The sequence below is a fragment of the Benincasa hispida genome, chromosome 8, assembly GCF_027475165.1.
Source record: "Benincasa hispida cultivar pf3 chromosome 8, pf3_genome.v1.1, whole genome shotgun sequence".
Classification (NCBI taxonomy): domain Eukaryota; kingdom Viridiplantae; phylum Streptophyta; class Magnoliopsida; order Cucurbitales; family Cucurbitaceae; genus Benincasa; species Benincasa hispida.
The window spans coordinates 34,599,524-34,626,535 of NC_143485.1; the positions used below are offsets into that span (position 1 = coordinate 34,599,524).

Consider the following 27,012-nt stretch of genomic DNA (forward strand, 5'->3'; position numbering starts at 1 on the left):
ATGACATCTTCATCAAGCCAAAGTCAATCATCAAATCCTTCCATAAACTCATCCTCCTCCATTGTTGAAGATGATACAAAACCTCTTTGGACATATGGACCAAAATTCAAAAATTAGGCGATGGGGGTGGAAAATTCTTTTAGCAATGTAACCTTTGTAATATTTCAAAGAAGAGCTCTTATACACGGGTTAGAGCTCATTTATTGAAGATAAGTGGTCAAGGAATTGGACCTTGTTTAAAAATCACTTCTTCCATTTTGAGTGAAATGCAAAAATTGGAAGAAGAAGTAAAGACTCGACTAGAAAAAAAAGGTCCAAAGTACGTTCCCTTACCACCTCCAGTCATAACAATTGGTGGTGTTAATGTTAGTAATTCTCCTATTACAAGCAAATTGGACTTTGAGTAGAAGAGAAAGTATAGTAGTAGTGATGCAAATACAATTGAAAAATCATTCAACAATGCATCACGAGACCAATTACATTCATTAATTGCCATAATGTTTTATTCCGCTGGTTTGCCATTTCATTTAGCAAGAAATCACATTTTAGAGGAGCATTTTCTTATGCAACAAATAATTTATTGTCAGGATATTTTCCTCCCAGATATAATATGTTGAGGACAGCTCTTCTTTAGAGAGAAAAGACAAATATTGAGCGATTATTAATTCCAATTCGAGATGGATGGCGTACTAAAGGGGTGAGTATTGTGAGTGATGGATGGAGTGGCCCACAAAGGAGGCCTTTGATTAATTTTATGGCAATTTAAGAAGGACAACCTATGTTTCTAAAGTCAGTGGATTGTTCTGGCGAGACTAAAAACAAGTATTTCATTGCAAATTTGATTAAAGAAGTTATTAATGAAGTTGGGCATGAGAAAGTGATTTAAGTGATAACTGACAATGCTCCTAATTGCAAAGCCGCAAGACAAATTATCGAATCACAATTTCCCACGATTATATGGACATCATGTGTAGTGCATACCTTGAACCTTGCTTTGAAGAATATATGTACTGCTAAAAATGTTGAAAACAACTAACTTGTGTATAAGGAATGCAGTTGGATCTCTGATATTGCTAGTGAAGTCATGTTTGTGAAAATTTTTATTATGAATCATTCGATGCGGCTTGCCATGTTTAATGAATTTGTATATCTGAAATTGCTTTATGTGGCTAAAACACGCTTTGCATCTAGTATCATCATGCTTAAGAGGTTTAAACTTATTAAAGGTGGTTTTACAAGCCATGGTCATCAGTGATAAATGGGAAAATTATAGGGAAGATGATGTGATAAAGGCAAGGCGTGTGAAGGATTTGGTGCTTAACGACTTTTGGTGGGACAAAATTGATTATATTCTTGCCTTTACTACACCTATCTATGACATGATTAGAGCTTGTGATACAGATGCACCTTGTCTACATTTGATGTAAGATATGTGGGATGAAATGATTGTAAAAGTGAAGACAACTATTTATAAGCATGAAGGATTGCAACCAACTGAACCTAGTGACTTTTCCTCTTTTTATGACGTGGTTTATAATATTCTCATTGTTCGCTGGAATAAAAACAATACTCAACTTTATTGTTTACCACACTCCTTGAATCCGAGGTACTTGATTACACTATCTTGTTTATCTTTTATATATATATATATATATATATTATCCATCTTATATTCTAACCTTTATCTATTTTAGGTACTATAGTGAAGAATGGCTTTTAAAGTCCCCTAATCGAGTGGCCCCACACCAAGATATCGAACTATCTCGAGAGAGGATGAAGTGTTTTAAGAAATATTTTAGTGACCCTGGGGATCGTGCAAAAGTGAACATAGAGTTTGCAAACTTTTCTACCAAATCTAAAGATTTCAGTGACCCTGGTTCCATATCTCAAAGATGTATAATTGATCCTATAAGTTGGTGGGCCACTCATGGTGTCTATGCCCCAATGCTTCAACCAATTGCATTGAAAGTACTTAGGCAACCTTCTTCCTCTTCCTGTTGTGAGAGAAATTGGAGCACATACTCTTTTATTAACTCTCTCAAAAGGAATAAGTTGACACCTCAACGTGCAGAAGATTTGGTATATATTCACAGCAATCTACGCCTTTTGTCAAGGGGTACTCCAGAATATTCAAGAGGAGAGACTAAAGCATGGGACATTGCTGGAGATAGTTTTGATTCTTTTGAAGATGTTGGTATGTTGGAAGTAGCCAATTTATCTTTAGATGAACCAGAGCTAAAAGCTGATGTTTTGGGAGATCATGGTGGTGGTGAAAGTGATAATGATGTTGATGATGATGATGTTGATTTAAGATTTGAGTGTTTCAAGTTTTTCTATTTTCTAGTCTTTATGTTACTAATTTGGTTTGTACTAAGAACTTTGTGGTAGGACAAAGTGATAATATTTCAAGTTTCTTTAGTTTGTCTTTGTACTAAGAACTTTTATGTTATTAATTTGATATCTTATGTTTTGGACTACATTTTAGTATCTTTCTTTATGGTTAAATTTATATATATGAAAAAATAAAATTAAAAATGACGTATCCTTAGACATATCTGTATCTTAGTTTTTTAGAAATTGACGAATCGCCGTATCTGATCATATCCGTATCGCGTATTCGTATCGGTGTCTATGCTTCTTAGATGGTGTCCAACTATTGGGAGAGGGAGAGGAGAAAAGGATTTTGGAGAGTAGAGAGGATTCTCTTTGTGGCTTAGGAAAATTTTTGCACAATAACACTTGTGTGTCGTGTATTGTCAATGTGTCCCAAAGGGGCCAAAGAGAGGTCATTATATAGAGAAGGCCCAAGTCCTTTTCCTAATCATTTTTCTATTTCCCTTTTCTACAATTAATTAATTAAATAACACTTATTTAATTAATTAGCCCAATTAATTAAATTACTATTTATGTATTAATTCCAATATATATATATATATATATATATATATATATATATACATATTTAATTATCATAAACATAGTATGTATGTGTACAATACCCCTCTATTAGTTAGTTCTTTGTGAATCTAATTATCTTGAATTAATTAATTGAATCTTATTCAAATATTACTTTCCAATTTAATTTGAATTATAGATCATAATTCATAATAAATTAATATTAATCACATTAATATATGGTTTCCTCAAATTAATTTGAACAATTTAACATCCCTTTTAAATATCCTCTAGTGGGTTAACAAGGGGGACCTGGTGGACCTTTAGATCAGAAGCTCCAACGATATGAGATTAATTGGTTAAACTCATTAATAAAGTTAATCAATATTCATTAACTGTGGGTACACTCCGTTAAAGACCCATAGCTGTACTCTTCTCACTACAAATATATTTTTGTGTCCACGGATATAGACCAATAATAGCAAGTTAGTCCTTCACGAGTGTTCGTAACACCAGCTAGGTCAAATTACTGTTTTACCCTTGGTTTACCTTTGACTTCTTAAGTACCACTGCTCCTGTAATGAACAACCTATTTATGCTCTAACCAATAAACAGAAACCCCTCTTGGGCCAATGAGAGGGTAGGACCCTTTTGTTCAAGTCCCGGAGACGCCACTAAAGGGAACACTCATCTACTTACCCTTAAGACGAGAAGGAGTGAATTCCATCTTGTATTATTATGTGCCTAGCTCCCACTCGATCTTGTCCCAAAATGGAAGGCATATTGGGTTGACGAACTGACCACCCTCACCCATACAAATCAAAGGACAATCTCTCGTGAACAGAAGTTCATAATATACTCAGGATTAAGACTAAGTTGTCTAGGTCATCCTATTGAAATAGGAACCTAACTAGTTAACGGTGTTACATCTAGTGGTTACTATTTTGCAGTTCGATCTTATGCAAAATCATTGCATAGGATACCCCCACTCATATGTCAACTGCACGAATGCGTTGGATCATTGCGTTTGTATCAAATACAAAGTAGGTCGTATCCATAATATTACCAAGATAAGGTACCTAACCTTATCCCTATACTATAGAATCTTCAGTCCGTATCTTGAACATTGATCCCTATATGTCTCCACATACAATTGAAGACTCATAAGGCAACTTTGGATGTTAGTTTATTGGATTTAGGGTTATTAAGACAAAAGTAGACAAACAACACAAACAATAACATTTATTGAATTAATATTTATGACTCTTTATTGATGACAATTGATTAATAACATTTACTATCTATGAGTTTTAGGGCATAAAACCCAACAATTTCAATTCTTCCAATAGTTTTCTTATTCATATACCCTCACAAATATCATGGTTAATGCCCTAAATTCTCCTTCAGTGCTACTTTTTGTAACCACACTTTGTTTTTTACTTCACCAAGTAACTAGATTTCCTCCAATTGCAGCTATCAATTTTAAATTTTGCTCAATAGGAGTTTCTGCTATCTTACAACCAAATAAATCTGCCTCGTTTAATAGGTAAAGAATATACTTCTTTTGGTTGACAAGAATTCCATTTTTGAACCTGACAAACTCTATGCCTAGGAAATACTTTAAGGTTCCCATGTCCTTGATTTGTAAATCATTAGCGAGTTTTTTCCTTCAAGATATTCAATCTTGTTTCATCATTACCTGAAAGTATAATAATATCATCAACATACACTATCAAAACAACCACCTTGCCACTTCCAACATGTTTATAGAACATAGTACCGACTTGACTTTGACTTAATCTGTAACTCGTGACTGCCTTTCCAAAATGTTCAAACCATACTCTAAGAGATTGTTTAAGGCTGTATAATGATTTCTTTAACTTGCATACTTTGTTAACCTCGAGATCTACCTAAAAAAATAGTGACAAGTCTATAAATACCTCTTCTTTAAGGTCCCTAGTGAGAAAGACATTCTTAATATTAAGTTGATAAAGAGGCCAAACAAAATTAACTGCAATAGACAATAGGATTTTGATAGAATTAATTTTAGCAACTGGAGCAAATGTTTCTGGATAATCAATCTCAAAGATCTGAGTGAACCCCTTGGCAACCAATCTGGCTTTGTACCTTTCAATACTACCACTAACTTTACATTTTATAGTGAACACCCATTTGTATCCCACTGTTTTCTTATCTTTTAGTAGTTCAACTATGTCCCATATGCAATTTTTTTTCAGCGCATTAATTTCTTCCATCACTACTAATTTCCAATTCAAATAATTTTGGTCCTTGTGTATATTCCTTGGAATAAATAGGTTATTATTTTAGATGTGAAGGCTTTATGACTCTCGGATGATCAAGTATTACCGGGTACTCCGAAGATTTAGAAAGAAAGTCTTCTTATTTCACAGCTCATTCAGATAATCTAAGATAAGAAAGATAGTTTGCAATGGAATATTTGAGACATTTACGAGTACCTTTCCTATGGGCAATTAAAGAACTAGGAGGAATAGTAGTAAAGTATCTAATACCGGGATCTTCAGGATCATTCATAGAAGCATTAGATTGGTCATATGACAAGTCAACTTTATAATCTCGATCTCATTGAATCAAGTTTCTTCTAATATAAACTTGAAGTTCAGGATTTCAACTTGTTGAGTCAATTTTTAGTGTTTCTCTCCTTGAAGAAGAACTTTTTACACTTGGCATCGAAGAACTAGAACGCTTCATTTTAGAATCCATGATGTTTGAGAGTGGTGGAGTGTCCCAGAAATTATCTTCAAGGTTAGATGTCTCCTCTTGAAGATAATTTGGGCTAAAAAAATGGTTGATTTTAAAAAAAAAGACACATCCATACTCTCAAAATACTTGATCAAAACATTTGCAAGTCTTCTTATGAGAGATATAGCCTACAAAATACATTTGATGGCATGAGGATCAAGTTTGGTTCAAGAAAGGGTGGGAGTATGAACATAAGCAGTAAAAAAAAATAATTTTATTGGTAAATTAGAGAACAACCGGACATTAGGAAAAAACTCTTTGAAGAGACTTAGAGGAATTTTAAAATTTAAGACCTTAGACGACATTTGATTGATCAGATATGCAGCTGTAAGGGTTACATCACCCTATAAATATTTTGGAACATTCATAGAAAACATAAGGGCAATAGCAACTTCAAGTAAGTGCCTAATTTTTTGCTCAACAACCATTTTATTGAGGAGTATCACGACACATAGCTTGATGAAAAATACCCTTATCTTGCAAAAAATTGGTTAATTGTTCATTGAAATATTCAGTGCCATTATTAGAGTTGCAAATTTTTTGAAACCCTAAAAACCACAATTTTCTAAAAACCTAAAAACCTTATCTCTTACCACTGCTATTGTTGTTGATTGATCTCCATTTGTTCTCCACGACCACTAGTCACTTCAAGCTCCGTCGAACGTCGCATCTTAGCTGACGATCGATTGCATCTCTACTGGTCAAATCCCGAGTGTTTCATATCCCAGCCACTCGATTGGTCGCATATTTTAGGTATCAACGCTCGTCTGCAGGTTGTCTCCACTGGTTGACTTCTTCTGCATCGCTGTCCATCATTTTTACCACTCAAAGCCGCTTATCATCGCTGATTGCAAGCTTGGTGTTTTTAGCCACTATTTGATGTTTTCCCCCCTTCATATCTATTGTTTTTTTGTCTTTGTTTCTTCAGTAATATGTCAGACTCTAAGGCACCTATCGCAGTCTTTGACAATCATATCAATTCAAACGATCCCCCTATCCAAATAATCGCCATTCAAATTAATGAGGATAATTTTCTTTGTTGGTCCCAAAGTGTTCAGATGCATATTCATGGACAAGGGAAGATTCATTACATTATGGAGGGAAATCGCCCCTAGCTCAAATGATCCTTCATTCGTTGGGTGGGATGCTGAAAACTCCATGGTTATGATTTGGATCGTAAATTCCATGGTTTAAGACATCAAGTGTAACTACATGTGTTACTCTGTTGCCAGGATTTAGGCAACCAATCACAAGTGTTTGAGTTGAATCTTAAATTGGGTTATAAACTTATATATGATAAAGAGCTAACTCAGTTACTCAATACTTTCACTCTGTAAAAAGGATTTGACAAGACCTTAACCTCTTTGATACGTATGAGTGGAAGTCTATAGAGGATTAAAAGCACTATAGGAAAAATGTTGAAGATGATCGTATTTACAAATTCCTTGTAGGCCTCAATGTTGAGTTTCATGAAGAGGTAGGATATTTGGAAGAACTACTCTTTCAACTATTAATGATGTTTTTCTAAAGTTCACAGGGAAGAAAGCACAGAAATGTTATGATTGGAAAAGAAAATGTTGATTCAGTTGAATGCTTTGTGTTGGTGAATGAAAATACTACAATGAAGGCTTTTGATCAATTCAAAAAGCCACATGAAAAGTCTTATGTCTGGTTCAACTATTGTAATAAACCTTGACATACGCTTGAAACTTGTTGGAAACTTCATGGAAAACCTACAAATTGGAAAAGTTCTAAGCAAGGTGAGAGAAATTCCCATCAACTCTAATGCTAATGTTGTTAACTCCATACTATTTAATGAAAAGCAAATCGATAAACTTTTGAAGCTGCTAAAGACAAATTTCATCATTTGGTAGTCCTAGTATTTCCTTGACACAATGAAGTACTTGTCCTTAAGCTCTCTTCTGCCTCAATTCCTCTCCATGGATTATGGATTATAGATTATGGAGCCTCTGATCATATGACTAGTTTCTCTTGTTTATTTGAATCATATTCTCCCGTGTATTGCAATGAAAAAACTCACATTGTCAATGGTAGCTTCACCTTTATTACAGGAAAAGGAACTATTCCTTTGACTAAAAAACTTACATTACATTATGTCCTCATGTTCCAAAATTAACTTGCAAATTTTTATCTATTAGTAAAATCTTTAAGGATGCTAAATGTCGTGTTATTTTTTTGTGAAGCTCATTGTATCTTTCAAGATCAAGACTTGCACTACAAGAAAAAGAGGATCTCCCAATACGTAAATCCGCCATCCATCAGGAGATCGGTCATCGGGAGATAGGGTATCTCCTGACGACGTGAAGGACGCTATGACGTATACTATTCTTCGGAAGATTGGAACAATTACAATCTCCCAACGGTGTGACATTGCCCATCGAGAGTTATTGTAACTCCCGACGATTCTCCTAACGACCATCAATGGTCGTCAGGAGATCTGGTATAAAACCCAAATCCCAGAAGGTAGATCGTTTGCCTCCTCTTCTACCCCCAATTCTCAAACCCTAGGAGTTTTTTTTGTCACCATCACCGTCGTTGGTTTGTTCGTTCGAGAGAGTGAAGCGTTGTACCGTCGTCGTTCGTTCAAGAGATTGAAGCATTGCCATTGGTGGTTTGAAGATTCACCGTTGTTTGGTTTGAATATTCGTCGTCGTTTGGTTTGTCTGTCATCGTTGGTCATCGGCCGCCATTCGAGAGAGTGAAGCGTTGCCTTCGGTGGTCTGATAGTTTGTTTGCCGCCATTCGTTCGTCGTCATCACTACTGTTTCGTGAGTTCTCTTCTCTCCAATTTCTATTATTTTTGCCTTTACTATGATTTTCTATGATTTTTGCCAATTTCTAAGATTTTTCCATTTTTTTTTAAATCAATGGTCATCTTAGAATTTAAACTTTATTACTACTGTTAAGTAACTACTAGTGTCAATCTAGAGTACTTTCATTCTTCTATTTTGTCATTTAAATTTGTATCACATCAACTTTGATTCTTCAATTTTAATTAAATTTCTAGAAACAAATTAATAAAAATTGGAAAATGTGAATGAGCATTTCTAAAGTACAAGCCCAAACTTAAAGGCAAGTAATTCTATCAAAAAATTCTTCAAAAAGAAAAACCCTAGTAAAACTCTTATAGTTAACTTAGTGCCAAGCAAATATAGCTTCTTTCATGCATATATATATATGGATGTTAAATAATTTTTTAGTACAGTAAATGTAAGGTATATTGAAGAATTTGAACTCTGAACCTCAAATAAAGGAGTATACATTTAATAATATAAACTATGAGGGTGTTTGGGCCTCTAACATGCCTTGAGTTGAGTGAGTTATTATGCCTTGAGTTGAATATTATGCATTTTTGGATATAAAATTCTCTTTTGAATTCAATTATCATTGGTTCAGGATTCAAACATAGAGATTTGGAATGCCAATTTATTGCTTTATCTAATGAGTTATATTTGATATCTCAGAATATCCTTTAATAGTGGATGTCCTAGAATATTGGTTCTTTTAGTATAAAATTAGACATATTGTTTGAAGTTAGCAGCTATTGTTGGTTTGTGCAATTGTTTCAAGTTGGAAGCTATTGTTTGTACAATTGTTGCTATTTCTGCAATTGTTGTCCTCAATCCTCGCCGATAGAGATGTTTTTGGAAGCTATGAAAATCTATCCACAAGTTGTAAAAAGTATGGTCTAGAAAAGCTTGATCTGAAAAAACATGACCAAATTTGGCTTTGTCCTTTGTCCTTTGATCAAATTGTTCATTAAATTAATCAAAATTTATGCTTAATACAGGTTATTGTTTTGGACTACAAGTTGGTCAGAAGAAAATTATTTTTAAGAATGAATAAAGAATGGATTAAAATAAGGAATAAGTTATCAGTTATGTGTGGGGGTGGGTCGAACTTGGAGTTCTTGTGTGTTTATGAATATTTATAGAGTTTGAACGTGTTGTGGGGGGTGGGTCAAGTTTGATTTAGATTGTTTTGGGGAGCAAGTTTGAGTTTTATGTGTGTTCTTTCTTGTTTATGAAGTTTGAATATGTTGTGGGGGTGGGTAGAGTTTGGTTATAATCGTTTTGGAGTTGAACTTGTAGGTTTTTATGTGTTTTTTTTTATGTTTATGAGCATCAGAAATATCGTGGGGGTGGGTAGAGTTTGATTATACTCATTTTGCTCGTTTTGTCGTTGAACTTGGAGTTTTCTTGTGTTTATGGATGTTTATGAAGTTTGAACGTGTTGTGAGGGGTGGGTCGAGTTTGGTTTAGATTGTTTTCGGGAGAAAGTTTGAGTTTTATGTGTGTTCATTCTTGTTTATGAAGTTTGAATATATTGTGGGGGTGGGTAGAGTTCGATTATAATTGTTTTGGAGTTGAACTTGTAGGTTTTTGTGTGTTTTTTGATGTTTATGAGTGTCGAAAATTCGTGGAGTGATGTGAATTCAACCATTGAACCGTTGCATGTTCCTAAAAGACCAATTACAAGAAGCAGGGCAAAGAAGATTCAAGAGGCATTCACACTACAACTTCAAAAACTAGAAAATTCACAAGAATCGATAAATAATTTTGAGACCAAAGTTTTATATAATGTTAGTTCAATGAGTCAAAAAGAGAATAGAATGAAGATGACATGGGAAAAGTCCTATAGTTTGGAAGATGACACGGTGGTAAAAAAAAATGTGCAGATTTTATGAAGAAAATGCTATCAAGTGTGCACTACATGGGGAAATGTGATGTCAAACCTTGTCAAACGTGCATATCTACTTTGCCGCCTTCTAGAGGAGATATTTAAGACAATTTGATGACTTTCTACATTCCTAGTTTTGCATTTTGACTTATAATTTAGTATGCAATTAAGTTTCAAGTTTCTAGGTGTTATTTTCTACAATTTGCAATTAATTGTATTTGAATGACTTTTGAGTTTCTTGGTCTATCCACGACCATTTGACCTATAAAATGGCTTGTAATATTCTTCAAAACACAGATTATCCATAGTAAAAAAGCTTGTGCTTATTCAACCCTTTGGTGTTGTCTTTTTCTTTCAAATCTTGCTTTAGATTTGATGTTTAAATCAATTCATTGGATTAGTCTTGATCAAGCTAATTCTGGAGTGAGTTCTCTTAGGATCTAAGAGTGACCATCATAGATTCTAAGTTTGATCTAAGTTAGCTTTCTTTGTGAGTATTTGCAAGGATCCTAGAAGGACCTCTAGCTTTGCATCTGACAAGCATCGCGGGCACTTATCATGGGGATGGGTAGAGTCTGATTATACTCGTTTTGCTCGTTTTGTCGTTGAACTTGGAGTTTTTGTGCGTTTATGGATGTTTATGAAGTTTGAACATGTTGTAAGGGTTGGGTCGAGTTTGGTTTAGATTGTTTTCGGGAGAAAGTTTGAGTTTTATATGTGTTCGTTCTTGTTTATGAAGTTTGAATATGTTGTGGGGGTGGATAAAGTTCGGTTATAATCATTTTGGAGTTGAACTTGTAGGTTTTTGTGTATTTTTTTGTGTTTATGAGCGTCAGGAATGTCGTGAGGGATGGGTAGAGTTTGATTATACTCGTTTTGCTGTTGAACTTGGAGTTTTTGTGTGTTTATGGATGTTTATGAAGTTTGAATGTGTTGTGGGGGTGTGTTCGTTCGATTATGACATTTGAATGTTTTTGTTTTATTGTAGGATGCTATTCGGAGATGAGGTTGGACGATTGTTCAAGATGCTGTGTTCCAGACGTTGTTTTCTTTTCTATATTTATTGACGTTGTTTTCATTTTATTTCTTCTATGCATTTCTGAAAACAAATTTCTGTTATTTAGTATCGACTTTGCTTTATTGTAGGATCTTGTAACTTTTTATTTATTAGTTATAGTATGGACTTCGTTTTATTTGTTTTATTTATTATGTGAATCTATTTGAGTTGGTTAGGATGCTTTACAGGTTATTCAGATCAAATTTAAAAAATTATAAATTACAAATTAAAAAAATTTAAAAGCCAATATTCAACAAATGAAGGAACTCTCCATGCATATTTTAGCGTATTGGGAGTTAGAAGAACTCCAGATGAATAAAACAAGATGTCGAGAGTTCCTAAAACTCCCGACGCATAGAAGAGCGCGTCGGGAGTTCCAAGAACTCCCGATGCATAGAAGAGCGACTTGGAAGTTCCTAGAACTCCCAACACATAGAAAAGCGCATCGGGAGTTCCTAGAACTATTGACAACGTATACTAACCGTCAGGAGTTCTGGGAACTCTTGATGCGCTCTTCTATGCATCGAGAGTTCTAAGAACAACTCCCGACGATCCTTTTCTTGCGTCAGGAGTTCCTCTCCTTATGGATTTTTCCCGACCAAACTCCTGAGGATCTGTTTTACATCGGGAGAGGATCTCTCGACGCGTTTTCCACCATTTTTCGGCGATTTTAGGCATCGGGAAAAGTGCAATTTTTTGTAGTATTAGAGGGGAGGGAGGAGGGATGATTATGTTAGGATTGGTATCCTAAATCTTATGGTTCTCGTAGTTTGTAAACTTGTATAAACAAATTGTTATTAATAAAATAAGAGTTATTTTATTTGTGCATTAACTGAATCCAATAAACTAAGATCCATGGTTGTTTTATGTAACTTAAACATGTATGTGGTTGACATACAGGTGGATCATGCTTAAGTAATAACCTAAATGGTCTAAAACATATGGGTAAGGTTGGGTATCTTATCCTAGTGACATTACGAATAAAATCCACTTTGTAATTGTTACAATAGTTGTAAAGTGTTACAAATAATTTGATCCTAATCCTGTGGAATGCGAGTGAGGTATTCTATACAAAGAGTTTGTATAAGATCGAACCGCGAGTACATATTGCGGAAAAGATTGCATCCCAATTTTAATTTTACATAACACGCAAAGAATATATGTGATAGAAACAAAGTACACATGATCAATTAAACATACACATATATATAGAAATTAAGAAGAAGAAAAGATTTAGAAAACATACCCTTGAAGACTAGTCTCTTCATGATTTCCTCTCCAAAAACTTCAAACACGAACAATAGAACATACAACAACAAGTGTTAAGAACCAACAGACACCACCATATGGAGATCTCAATATTCTCAGGGTAGAGACCCGTAGAGAGTTTGTGGATTTCTTTGAATAATTCGGGGAGGGAATGATTATGTTTTGAGAGAAAAACACTCTTCCAAAAGCTTCAACAACTCCAATATTTTCAACACCTTAGAACTCCAACACATTTTGGAGTATTTATAATAGTGCAAGTGGATGATAAAAGAACATTTCTTTTCTATCTTCCAAATAATAATGAGAGAATTTCTTGAAGAAATGAAAGGTTTATAAATTATTTGAAGAAAATGAAAGGTTTATAAATTATTTGAAGAAAATGAAAGGTTTATGTAATTAAAAAATACATATAATTAACAGAACTAATTTTCATTTAATATATACTTTAATTAATAACCTATTTTATGTAACTAAAAAATATACATGTAATTAAATAAAACTAATTTTTTATTTAATTTATATATATACTTTTATTTAATATTGTAAAAGCAAATTCTCTCAATTATTTAATATGAATCAAAATCATATTAAGTTTAATAGTTTCTCTCAAATTATATCTCATATAATTTTATATAAATAATTCCCTTTATTAATTTGAACAATTCAAATTAATCTGAATTAATTCGATTCTCATTTTTATCCCAATTGAGCTAACGAGAGGACCTTATGAATCTATAGTTTGAAGCTCCAATGGTACTCGATTAATTAATCAAATTCTTTAATTAAATTAATCAACCTCCATTGACTGTCAATCACTTCACTAAAGACTGACAACTGCAATTTTTGTACTATATATGTAATTTTATGTCCATTGGATATAACCAATCAACGGTGCGTTGACTCTTCACAAATTGCTCGTAACTATAGTTGGGCCAACATTTCCTTTTTGCCCTTGTAGGTACATCTAACTCCTTAAGTACCACTTATCCCTCTAATAAACAATAAGTTATATTCCAACTATGACCAAATCCCTCTTAGGCTAGGAGAAGTTGTAGCGTCACATTATTAAGCCCTGGAATCAGCTTTTAAGGGAGCAATTTATCTATAGCCTCTAACTATATAGAATAAGTGAATTCCTTCTTGTATAGCTGTGTTCCTAGCTCCTTAATCAGATGAATCCCCAAACTGGTAGACATATTGAGTCAACAAAATTGGCTACTCTCATCCATACAAGTCAAAGGATCATCTTCATAGGCAGAAGTTCACAACTTACTTAGGATTCAAATTAAGTCATCTATGGTCATCTTGATGAAATGCAAGTCTCATCTACCAACGGTGTTATATGGAGAGACTATACATTTCGTGGTCCGGTCTTATATAAAGTCTTTGCATAGAATACCCCTACTCACATATCTACACATGAATGATCAAGATCAGATCATTTGTAGCACTTTACAACAATAACAACTACAAAGAAAGTTGTATTTGTAATGTCACAAGAATAAAGTGCCCAACCTTATCCATCTACTACAGACCATTTAGGTTATCATTTAAACATGACCTGCCTATATGTCTTTACATACATGTTTAAGTTTCAAAAAATAACCTTGGATCTTAGTTTATTTGTTTTTTTAGATAAATACAACTAAATGATAAATAAAATACCTATTTATTTTGTTAGATAAATAAATTGTTTGTACAATACAGTTACAATTACAAGACCTAAGAGATTTAGGACATCAACCCTAACAATCTTCCACTTGTCTTAAAGCCAGTGGAGTGCACAAAAGAAAGATCAAATAAGTATAATGTACATAAAAACAAGAAACTATGACATACAATAAGCGCCCAATATTTCCCACTTGCCCTTGACAAAATTAAGCATGTCTCGTAGACCTAGACTCTTTAGATGACCCTTAAACACCTTCATTGTAAGAGCCTTTGTAAACGGATCAGCAACGTTATGCACCAAAGCTATCTACATGACAATCACGTCTCCTTGATGCATAATATCTCGAATCAAGAGTAAACACTGATCCTAAAGTTGATTTCCTAGAATCCCTATCAATCTGAAAATCAAAGTCAGTGTATCTTATAAAGATCAAATTCTTAGACCTATACACAAGTATGTAGTCCATCATTCTCCTAAGATAATTAAGGATGGTTTAACGGTAGTCTAATGATTTAATCCTGGATTAGATTGATATCTATTGACTATCCTCATTGCATAGTAGATGTCGGTCTAGTACATAGCATCACATATATCAGGCTACCAACAATCGAAGCATAGGGAATCTGTCTCATCTCCTCAACTTCTTGAGGTGTCTTAGGACATTGTTCCTTAGATAAAGCAACTCAGTGCTTGAAAGGTAGTAAGCCTCTCTTGGAGTTTTTCATTGAATACTTGATAAGTATATTGTCAATATACGATGCTTGAGACAAAGATATCTGAATGCCTCAAACTAATTGTACCTCTCCCAAATCTTTCATTTGGAATTGGGCCGACACCCACTATTTTATGCTAGTCAGTATTCCTATATCATTCCCAATGAGTAGAATATCGTATGCATATAATACTAAGAAAGATACTGAACTGTTGATGGTTTTCTTATAAACACAAGATTTATCAACATTTTGATCAAAACCATAAGACTTGATCACAGAATCAAATCTTATGTTCAAGATCGAGAAGCTTGTTTCAGTCCATAAATGGACCGATTAAGCCTGCAAACTTTTTGCTCTTGACCTTGGGTTATGAATCCCTCTGGTTGCTACATATAAATGGTCTCCTCAAGATTGTCATTCAGAAAAGTAGTCTTTAACGTTCATTTGCCATATCTCATAGTTATAATATGTGGTAATGGATAACAATATCCTGATAGATTTTAACATGGCAACAAGTGAGAAAGTCTACTTATAGTCAACTCCTTCAACCTGGGTATAACCTTTTGCTACTGGTCTAGCCTTGAAGGTTTGCACCTTACAATCTGTACCCCTTTTTCTCTTGTAGATCCATTTGCAACCTATAGATTTTACCCCATCAAGTTGATCTACAAGATCCTAGACTAAATTGAAGTACAAGCTGCACCCTTTTTCCTCTTCTAAGTGTATCATTTTAATTCAAGTGTATCAAGGGGTATCGAGTGTATTAGGTATTTTCGTATATTTTTTTACATTTTTTGATTTAAATCATGGGCTCGACTTCTTTTCTGCTATTTTTGTAAAACAAAAAGGCTTGGGCTACGAACCTAATATTAAGAACTTATTTTGCCCATTTTGAAATTAGCCCATCTATAAATATATTGGAGTCTTTGTTAGAATAATTATAGATGTTTTAATTATTGAAGTTTAAGATTGATAAAGGGAACTACCTCAATCACGTATGAGAACCCCCCTTTATTCTAGGTGAACCCCACAATGATAATAAGAATAACCCCAATTAACTATTTAGTAAGCAATCCCAAGAAAGCTAAACAGATTTGGCTTGGAAGATTGATCGATGATCAAGAAGAAAGAAGAACTTGTTACTAACTTCAAGATTTCGAACTCTCCATAATCTAAGTGATCAAACTAGATTGAAAGTTCTAATACATGCATTCTAAACACAAGAATACAAAGAAAAAGCATAAAGTTTGAGAGACAAAAACTCTAATGAAATTTCATTCAAATTCAAAATGTTTCCAATGACCAAACTACATAGGTATTTATACTAATTGAAAAGACAACTTGAAAGGACACAACTTTTCACCTAATTGACTAGGTTCAACAAAAATTCTTCAACTATATACATGAACCTTAATAAATGTAAATACATTGAAATAAATTAATACATCAAGCATTAAATATGGGGATGAATTTGAATTTTCAGATTTATTAGGACTTTTGGGTGCCCAAGTGACTCTTGGAGCTTGAAGAGTTTCAACTCTTCATGATGGACTGGAAATTTAGCTTGGAAGTAAGCATTTAATCCTTCTTCAAATCTTTTATGAGGCATAATGATTGCCTCATGATTGGATTGACTTGGAAAACTCTCCCATGGATTTTCAGCATGAGTTTCGATTGAGCTTGTTGAGCTTCATTTTTCACTTGTAAAATTTCATGTTCTCCTATGATGGTCAGCTTCTTGTCAAAGACTTTATTACTTTAATTCCTTAGATGCTGTAATATTTTAAATAGGATATTGTACAAATTATGAAATTTAGTATTTAAAATTTTTAATTATATCTTTTAAAATTGCATATGTACTATTGTTTTTATTAGGGGTGTTTGTGGGTTGGGTTTAGGGATATTTTAGGCCCAACCCTATGGTTTGGTTTGTGTATTTTTCTAATCCAAACTAACCGTTGTTAAATTATGAACCTGAACCAAACCAACCCATAAAAAATGGGTTGGGTTGGTTCGATTCCATTGGTTGCCTTAAAAAAAAAAAGTTGGAATCACCAATAAAAAACACATAAGATTCCACAATCCACAGAACGATATCCAAAATCTATTATAATAAAACAAGTCTCCAAAATTCACAAGAAAGACCATAATGTCTACAAAATTTAAAATGTAGGCAACAATGTTTTCAAATGTCTACAAAATTCACAAGTAAGACTATAATGTTTACTAGGGGTATTCATGAGTTGGGTTGGGTTGAAAAACTTTTTTTAGACCCAACCCAATTGTTCTGGTTGTAAATTTTTTCAACCCAAATAACCTTTATTAAAAAATGAACCCAACCCAACCCAACCATGAAATATTTGGGTTGGGTTGATTCGAGTTAATTAGGTCATTTATTTAAAATTTTATTCTAAAAAAAAGTAAAACGTAAATATGTAAAAGTCTAATTTAATTATTTTCATATATTGAATTAAGATTAACAACTCAAATATGTAAAAGTCTAATTTAATTATTTTCATATATTGAATTAAGATTAACAACTCAATTTCAATTTATATAGTGAAAATTTTCTTTCTAAAGTGTAAAGAAACTACTTCTAAGAGTTGTTGAAAAATAAATTATTCAAAAAATATTGGAATTAAATAAAATCAAAATCAATATATGTATAAGTAAGAAAAAACATATATTTTAAAGTTAATAATAAATTCGGGTTGGTTCGGGTTGGTTTGGATTATATTAGTTGAACCCAAGAACCAACCCAACCTATAAAATTTTCATTTATTTGAATCCAATCCAACCCAAATGAGTTGATAACCCAATCCAAATTGCACGGATTGGGTTGATCGGATTTTTCGGGTCATCGGATTTTTTGAACACCCTTAATTTTTATTAGCAAAATTGATAATGTTTTATTTAAATGAAAATTGTGTTAGAAGAGTTTTAAAAATTGTAAAAAAAAATATATATTTAATTAAAATAAAAAATTATTAAAAAAATAAATAGGAAAATTTTTTCCTACAAGATTGGGAATGGAATAGGGACAGATAGGGATGGGGTGTTTTCCCATCTCCGCTCCTGGACTTCCCTGGCTTCTCCACACCACAGGGCAATTTGGATATTTCATATGTTCATTTGTCCCAAAAATCTTTAAATTAAAAACTTATCCTAAATATGCTTAAAGTTAAACCTCCTAAGATTGTCCTATTTTTGGCTTGGACGTTCTTCTGAAGCCTCACCGCCTCCGGTGGTTCTTTCTTCTCTGTTCCTTTCTTCTCTCGCTCAGATACACAGCTTTCAGCTCCTCGTCTCCATCATTCAATTCTCAGAGCATATCCGAAACCAATCTCGATTCTATGAGCATTTCCGGAATCCTTTTTGGTTTTCCGGTAGTCGGACAACAGTGGATTGCGTTCCACCGGGGGCGATTGAGTGGGAAGAACTGGCTACACAGGGCGAGTTTCATTTGATAAGACATCAAGTTGCAGCGGGTGGTTTTCTGATCAGACAGTACGTTGAGGCTTTGGTCTTTTGTTTAAACTTTTCATTTAATTTTGAGTTTGTGTGATTGCAATTAGTTGTATGCTTAGGTCTTTTGTATTGATGTACTGTTTAGATTATCTTTTGAAGAATTTTTTTTATTGTTTCTTTTCGTTGCTGTATAGACTTCCTCTATGTTGTCCTCTATCTCTGCTTGCTTACGGGCCGGTTAAATCCAGGTTTGCAGAGAATGACAAGTTTCTGGTTCTTCTTTTTGTTCTGTAGTTTAGTTTTCTTTCCTTTTTTTTTCCCTCTTTGGGGAATGATAATGGATTTTGGATTCTCAGATGTTTCTGCTTTATTATTCTCCCCCTGTTCAATCGAGTCTGACATTCTTATTGTGATAGGTATAAACGGGTATTGTAATTTCTAGTGTAGAGTTAACAAGAAGAGGGAAACATGATTATTTTCTTTTCTTTCTTTTTTTTTTTTTTTTTTTTTTTTTTTTTTGTCATTTGGATTTTGGTACCTTGGTTGCGCTATTTCAATGTGTTGATAGGTTTATTAGATAATATGCTGATGGTTTCTGCTTAATTTGATATTTTTATGTTGATTTGTTATGTTGTGAGAGAATTTTTTTTTGGTTTCTTATAAATGATGCGTTTCATGTCCTGCTTCTTAAATTATTGACTCATGCAATTTCTTTGTCTCATTTGTAGATGGCCAGATGGGACGAAATTTTTTCTCTTCCAGTACAGAATCCGCCAACCTTGGAATTTTCTTCTGCTGATCTTGTGTGGTCTAAGGTAGAAGGATGGCGTGACAACATGGATAGAGTTGCTGTAATCCCTTTTGCTAGAGTTGATGATTTTGTACGTGGTGAGTCTTCAAATAAAGAATGTCCAACCAGATTTCATGTTGAAGCGAGGCGACGACGAGCATTGAAAGCACCTTTCAAGGCAAAGGTTGATGGTGTACTGGAATATATTTTGTAAGTCCCACATTCGTGTATTTGTGTAATATGTACAGATGTTTTCATCTAATTCTTTTTGTTGTTTTTTCAAATTTAAGAAGATTAGTTATTTCATTCAATATATAGGTATTGGTGTTCGTTTGGACCTGATGACCACAGGAAAGGGGGAGTGATACGACCCAGTAGAAGTACTTATGTACCAAAGAAGAAAAATGCTGGACGGCCAAACACTAAAAGGGGTTGCACCTGCCACTTTATTGTCAAACGCTTAATTGCTGAACCATCTATTGCACTGATCATATATAATGAAGATAAGCATGTAGATAAAAAGGGGTTGCCATGCCATGGTCCTCGAGACAAAGAGGCTGAAGGTACTCGTGCTATGTTTGCACCCTACATCTCTGAAGATCTTCGTCTACGTGTATTGTCGCTTCTATATGTTGGTGTTTCTGTGGAGACCATTATGCAAAGACATAATGAATCGGTGGAGAAACAGGGTGGTCCATGCAACCGTGATGACCTTTTAACCCATCGATATGTAAGAAGACAGGAGAGAAGCATCAGACGTTCCACTCATGAACTTGATGAAGATGATGCAGTAAGTTTATCTATGTGGGTTGAAGGCCACCGAAGTAATGTCTTCTTTTATGAAGATTTTACTGATACGGACACCTTTACCTTGGGAATTCAAACGGAATGGCAATTGCAACAAATGATAAGATTTGGCAATCGTGGCCTTCTTGCATCAGATTCCAGGTTTGGAACAAACAAGTTGAAGGTATGTCAATCAATTCTTATGTCTTAGTTCTTTCAACATTATTAAATTATAAGATCCGATTTCAATGTCAGATGAAGCTAATTATGCCTTTTCTGCATTTTTGTCCAGTATCCAGTTCATAGTCTGGTAGTATTCAATTTAGACTACAACGCAATTCCAGTAGCTTGGATTATATCACCGAGATTTGCTAGTGGGGATGCCCATAGGTGGATGAGGGCTCTTCATAGTAGAGTTCAAACCAAAGATCCTTCATGGAAGTTGGCTGGTTTTGTTGTGGATGATCCTCTTGTTGATGCACAGACAATAAGGTTATCCTATTTCCCTCTGCAGTTCTGAAATTAAGGATATTTTTGGAAGTTAAACTTGACTAACCTAAAAAGTCTTTCCCAAATCTTGTAAGATTAACATTGGGCTCATAGAATGAAAGATAACCTGCTTAATAGGTCATGAATATTTATAAATTTAGGCTTAATGCGTTTCTTCATTCTGTCTTTCTGTCTTCGTTGGAGATGCTGATAGATCCATACTGTCTAGTTAAAGTTTTGTTGGATATGAGAAGAATGTTCCGACTTCTCTGTTTAACTGTTTGGTGGATTTAAAACAATGCATACCTTGATAAATCCACTTAAAGAGCTGCAATTGATCTTTCTTATGATTCCCAATAGGACTGGTTTCGAAATATGTTTTATGTACAAATGTTTGCACCTGCCTTAGGTTTACTTGATTAGTTTGATCTAATTATTTTTATTGGTGAGTGTGAAAGTTTCAAATTAATGAAAGTCAAGCCATTATACATGATTGAAAGTTTCAATACTCTTCAGTATAAAAAACTTAAAATTCCTTCTGTTACCATTAAAGTATGTCGCCCTTTGGTGTTTGAGTTTTGAGATTATTTCTTTGATTTTATTCAGGGAGATATTTCAGTGTTCTATTTTATTAAGCTTCTGGCGGGTCCGCCATGCATGGCATAAAAACATACAGAAGAAATGTGCAGAAAATGATAAACGAGCTGAGATATTAAGACAACTTGGGAAAGCAGTGGATGGAGTTTGCCGAGGTGATGAAAATGTGGATTCATTTGAACTGCTGATTAAAGATCAAGTTGATGATCCAGAATTTATTGACTACTTTAAAGCAACCTGGTGTCCGAGACTAGGTCTATATCATCTCTGTTCTAATAATGAGTTTTTCTTAGAAAAAATAAGTTTCTTTCCAATTTATCATACTTTCTAGGTATTGTTGTGAACATTTTGATATCTGCGTAATCTTTATCATCCAAAGTCTTCTGATGACCTCAAATTGATAATTAATGTTAGTATCTTCACAATTCCCTTATATTTGAATTAAGATACAGTAAATGCGAGTGCTCTGTGTATGAGCACTATCATTCAGGCACATGGCTTTTTTTTTCATTCTTTTCTATTTGAAGGAAGGATAGGTTATCGATCACTAAACAAATAAGTTACAGGATTTATTTTAATATTAGTGACTTTTAGTTTTTTGAAGGCTAGATTTTTTGTTCATTAAATGTGCAACAAGTTACATGACCTTGGTGGCTAGGAACACTTGGAATTCTCATCATCTGAATTTTCTTTTTGGTCTTAGGTATGTGGACTACTGCACTAAAAAACCTTCCACTCACCAGTCTTGAAACATGTGCTGCAATGGAGTTTTACCACAGCCAGTTGAAGCTCAGATTGCTGAATGAGAAAGATAGTGCTGTTTATCAGCGTACAGACTGGTTGGTCGACAAGCTGGGTACAAAGGTACATTCTTACTTTTGGCTTGATGAGTACTCGGAGAAGAATAATTTTTCTCGGTATTGGAAAGATGAGTGGATGAGTGGTTTGACATATTGGCGCAGAGCATTGAGAATTCCAGACTCTGATGTTATCATTGAAGATGGCATTGCAAAAGTTACCGACCAAATTACTCGAGACAGGAAATTTGTTGTTTGGAATCCTGGTTCGCAGTTTGGTATTTGTGATTGCCAATGGGCAGAAATGGGTAATCTATGTGACCATATGTGCAAAGTTATTAACGTATGCCGTAAAAAAGGGACTACAAGGCCATCAGTAAGCTTATTACAGTACCAGCAGGTATTGACCAACATGCTACGTTGTCCACCTCATGATTCTTTAATACGTGATCATGCTGTATCCTTTGCAATGTCTGTCCAGAAGCAGTTGAATGCACTAATCAGTATGGGAAGCGACCTAGAATCTAGGAGTCCTTGTCGGGACCATATGATAAAAACCCTGGAACATCAAACTGATAGGGAAGTTACTGGGGACACAGAATTTTTGAGGGATAATGTACTTAGAAACAAGTCCGAGTTGAATCAACACGAGAATGACTGTGCCTCTGGACAGGAAGCTTCTAATAATATTACTGATAACTCTAGTAGCGAGCTTGTTGATTTAACTGTGACTGGAAACCGTGTGGATGGTGAAACTGCTGGGCGAGAATGTCCTTGTACTGAGATGGATATCGATACAACTTCAATCTGTATATCGCCACATCGTCTAAATACTGTTGAAGAGGTTGTAGGTGGGAATTCCTTCCGCCAAAGTAAAAATAGAGTACAAATTGATATGGAGTTTGATAGTCTACCTTATGGTTTCAATACTGTCTGTAATTTAAATAAATTTGTAGACAATCAACGTCAACAAGAAAAGATAGAAGTAGATCCATCACCTATAAATGATCCTTTAACAGCAGCCGATTTTGCGAACCAGTGCATGATGAATTCTCAGAATGGTATTCTCAGGGATGGTCCTGAGACCACTATTGCGTCATAAAAGGTTATACCATTCAGATATGAACTCTGGGAACTCCAGGCTCAAGAATGCTGTTGTGATCTAAAACTTGCAGGGCTATGTGAACAAATGTTGGTCCTAAATTCTTCACGGCCCCATTCTTCCCACGTTTAATAATTAAGCTGTTCGCAATTTAACAGCAATTCATTCTCCATCTCATCTGCCTGGCCACAGTAAGATTTCACTTTAATCTATCAATGATGGTTTGATGAGGTTTGTGGATTGATAAAATTTCATTGGACAGAGAGAGGTCAAGGCCCCTGAACTAAGAAGTTTCAGACCACCTGCCAGATATGATATTTTTCAAAGTTACAACTCCGAATATGAAAGCATGAGATTCTTTCTTCAATTCCACAGGGCCAGCCATGGCCGTGTCTTAGTAGGGTCTGAACATTGCTACCTGGGATGCTCAACTCTCTGGATGTTCCTACATGAATAATGATTTTTTGTTTTACAAATAAAGTACTATTGTACAGTCAGCCACTGGAAAATGAAATTAGATGACATGTGGTAGAGTTTACTAGAGATGTGGAACAGTAAATTCGGTTCCTCTCATGTTCACATATGGTTACTTAACCTTCAGTGAAGATGAATAGACAGTGGAATATCCATAGGTGAAGGTGAAGATGCCATTTCATGTTCTTACTGTTCTTGAGTTCTATTGTGAAAGATTTGACTGAATATGGTTTGGCATTGCTGCATACTAACAATAGAAAGCAGGCAGAAATTCGACACGAATTGCTGGGATCATTACTTTAGGCTCTGCTTGTTAAACTTTACTTGATCAAACTGATGTTACAACCAGATTTGTTGATTTGCCCGAAGTCTCGGAGGCTTGTGTAGTTTGTTATCGACCTAGTTTGTACGGTGGAGGTGAAAACAGAGCAGCAAAAGTTAAACAGCATAGAGCTGATCCAATTTTGGCCAAATGCGATAATTGATTTGTCCATAGCAACGAGTTCAAAATCCTTCTGAGATCACTGACTTATGTTTTTTGTTTAATTTCCTTATTAAATCTCGTGGGTTCTGGAATTTTTCTTAAATTAAATGACGGGCTGACAATGACCAGAGGATCAATATACTGCAGTTTGATGCTGAAGTTTTGTGAATTTGTCTGCTCTCTCTGTCTCTGCTTTATCTCTCCCCGTCTGGGTAGTTCAATGATCCTTTAACCTTCTTCAAATATTTTTGCTTTGGCCTCTAGATGCTGTTTTATGAAATTTCAGAAATACTTCTATATTTTAAAAAATTGTAATGTTACTCTTGACTTTTCTTTAAAATTTCAAACAAAAGCTAGGACATGAAATAATGTTATGGGGATTTAGAATAGAAATTTGGATTATCATATTATTTTAAATCTCAATTTGTGTTTAGATTTCTACTCCAATAGTAATTTTGAAACGTTTATAAAAACGATAGGAATATTTTTTAACCAAAGGACAAAATCGGTTATTTCTTTTTTGACAATACGTGTAGGATGGAGAAATTGAATATCTAACTTTGAGGTTGATAATATAATGTTATGTCAATTGTGTTATGTTCGTTTTGGCGATAAATCTTTTACTATGTACTTGTGAAATTGATTCTTTGGTACTCTTGCGTTTTTCTCCTTTCAACTTTGGTCCTATCTCCTCAACAAATTTCAACAAATCTCTCATGACCATAGCAACTTGAAATCAAATCAAATCTTGAGAGACAAATCTGTGGATACTATTACATGCCTTCTCTCATCTCATCAATTATGAAATGCTTTCAGTTAAGGAAAGGGAAAAAGAAATTTACCCTTAGGCACATCAATTTTTACACTAAATTTAGACACTCTTTTTATAGACGTTCAATGGAAGAATAATATATATATGCACACACAACACATGTATATACATACATATATATATATATATTCTCGTGTGTGTTTAATAAATTATAAAATTAGAATTATAAAATTAGTCCGGTACAAAATAAATATAACTTCAAGAAATAAATGATAGATGAAAGTTTTTTAGCTCAAAAATTATGTGGTAGATTATGGAACCATCAATATTTGAGATGATAATTAGTAACTTATCTATTGAGATATTCTTAATAATAACAAAAAAAAAAAAAAAAAAAGCTTCTTTTGACTAACATATCAAAATAAAAGCACTAAAGACTCACAGCAACAACCTATGAAGGATAATCTTTACCCTAGACACCAAGATAAAAATTAAAAAGATATTTATACTCAATTAACAAGTGCATGAAAATTAAGTTTGATAAAAAAAAAAATTGTGACATGTATGCAAAGTTTAAGATTTAACTCAATGGCTAAAACGAGCATAGTTCAACTGACATATTAATATATTTGTGACCAAGAAGTCTGGGGTCGAAACTCCCTATTTCTATTGTACTAAAGAAAGATCTAATTTGATGAAAATTGAAGATTTAAGGTGAAAATTAAATATAACGTATCAAAATTGGGGATAAATATTTAATTTTCTCATATGTATAACTATACATAAAACTTTATAATTGTTACATGGTCTATTTTTAAGATATGGTGAATCAATCAAAACCGTTTATTTCTCTCTTAATCACCAAATCACTTTTTTCCTCAATGAAAACTATAGCAAAGAATATCAGAACAATATTAAATTTTTATAAAGGTTAAATTGTCATTTTTCATACGTCATGGACCCATTAAGATAATTTTTCAAACTTGAAAAAATTACATAATTTGAATTATAAAATAAAAAAGAAAAAAGAAAAAGAAAAGAGAAAAGATAAATGTGAATTGTTGTTGGCTGATCAATAAATGTAATAATGAGTAGTTAGAAAATAGTGTTTTGGATTTGCTTAGTGAGATTGTCTGTTTTTTGGTCCCTCAGTCTTTCGTTTTTTTTTTTTTTTTTCAAAAGCTTTAAAAAAAATAATAAATAATAATAACAATAATAATATGGAAAAATTTTTCCTATAAAAAAAATGTCAAACTATTTATAGAAATAGCAAAAAATAAATATTGATAAACATCAATAGACTTTTATCAGTGTATATTAGTAATAGACTTTTATTAATGTATATTAGTAATAGACTTCTATCAGTTTCTATCACATATAGATAATGATAGATTTCTATCGGTCTCTATAAAAGAAAATCGAATTTTTTTTATTTTGTATAAATGATTTTTCTTAAAAATAATTTTCTAATTAAAAAAAGAAGAAGAAGAGGAAGGTTGCCTCTCCCTAAAGAAAAGAGAATTCGATCTGTCGGTAAATACAGAGACGCGTAACTTTGACATCTCTTCTCTTTTCGACTTGTCGACTATTGGGGTCAATTCAATGTCCTTAATTATTCAACCTTTTTAGATTTGCAATAAATGGAAGGAATTAGGTCACGTTAGATATCTAGGTTTTTTTTTGTTCCTTCTTCTTCTTCTTCTGAGTTGTTTCAATTTAAATTTTAATTTTTTAGGCCTCGATTGGTTAACTATTTTGTTTTTTATTTTCTATTTTTTATTTTTGAAAATTAATCTTATTTTCTTTCATTTTTTTATCATGATTGTATCAATCTTGAGTTGAAGAGTTGTATTTTAGACAAATTTTAAAAATAAAAATAATTTTTTTAAAATTACTTTATTTAATTATCAAATTTTGACTTGGTTTTTAAAAACATTGGTAAAAAATAAGTATCAAAGCAAGAGATTTAGAGATTGAAAAGGTGTCTATAGACTTAATTTTTAAAAACTAAAAACAAAAATAGGGCGATAAAGCGCAGCAGGAAGAGGAACTGCTTTAGTGAACCTTAATCTAAAGCCGACTAGCGAGAACGGTTTTTCCCTCAATTTGAAAGCAGGTGGCAAGAACCACTTTTTCTACTGTGATTTTTTTTGCGGGTTCGGTTG

The 27,012-nt window shown here is 33.6% G+C and overlaps 1 protein-coding gene and 1 pseudogene across 2 annotated transcripts; both read left to right on the forward strand.

Annotated features, from left to right (window-relative positions):
- On the forward strand, positions 1-18,850 carry LOC150034533 (uncharacterized; annotated as a pseudogene).
- On the forward strand, positions 18,136-24,244 carry LOC120083056 (zinc ion binding protein). Of its 2 annotated transcripts, none has more exons than XM_039038578.2 (6): positions 18,136-18,595; positions 19,285-19,556; positions 19,665-20,316; positions 20,425-20,624; positions 21,228-21,472; positions 21,922-24,244. In XM_039038578.2, exons 2-6 carry the CDS (start codon positions 19,285-19,287, stop codon positions 23,115-23,117), a joined length of 2,565 nt encoding a protein of 854 aa, XP_038894506.1. In that variant the 5' UTR covers positions 18,136-18,595; the 3' UTR covers positions 23,118-24,244. The 2 variants fall into 2 exon arrangements, with proteins under 2 accessions (XP_038894506.1, XP_038894507.1); XM_039038579.2 differs by having other exon boundaries at positions 21,228-21,373.
- Positions 24,245-27,012: the final 2,768 nt, after the last annotated feature.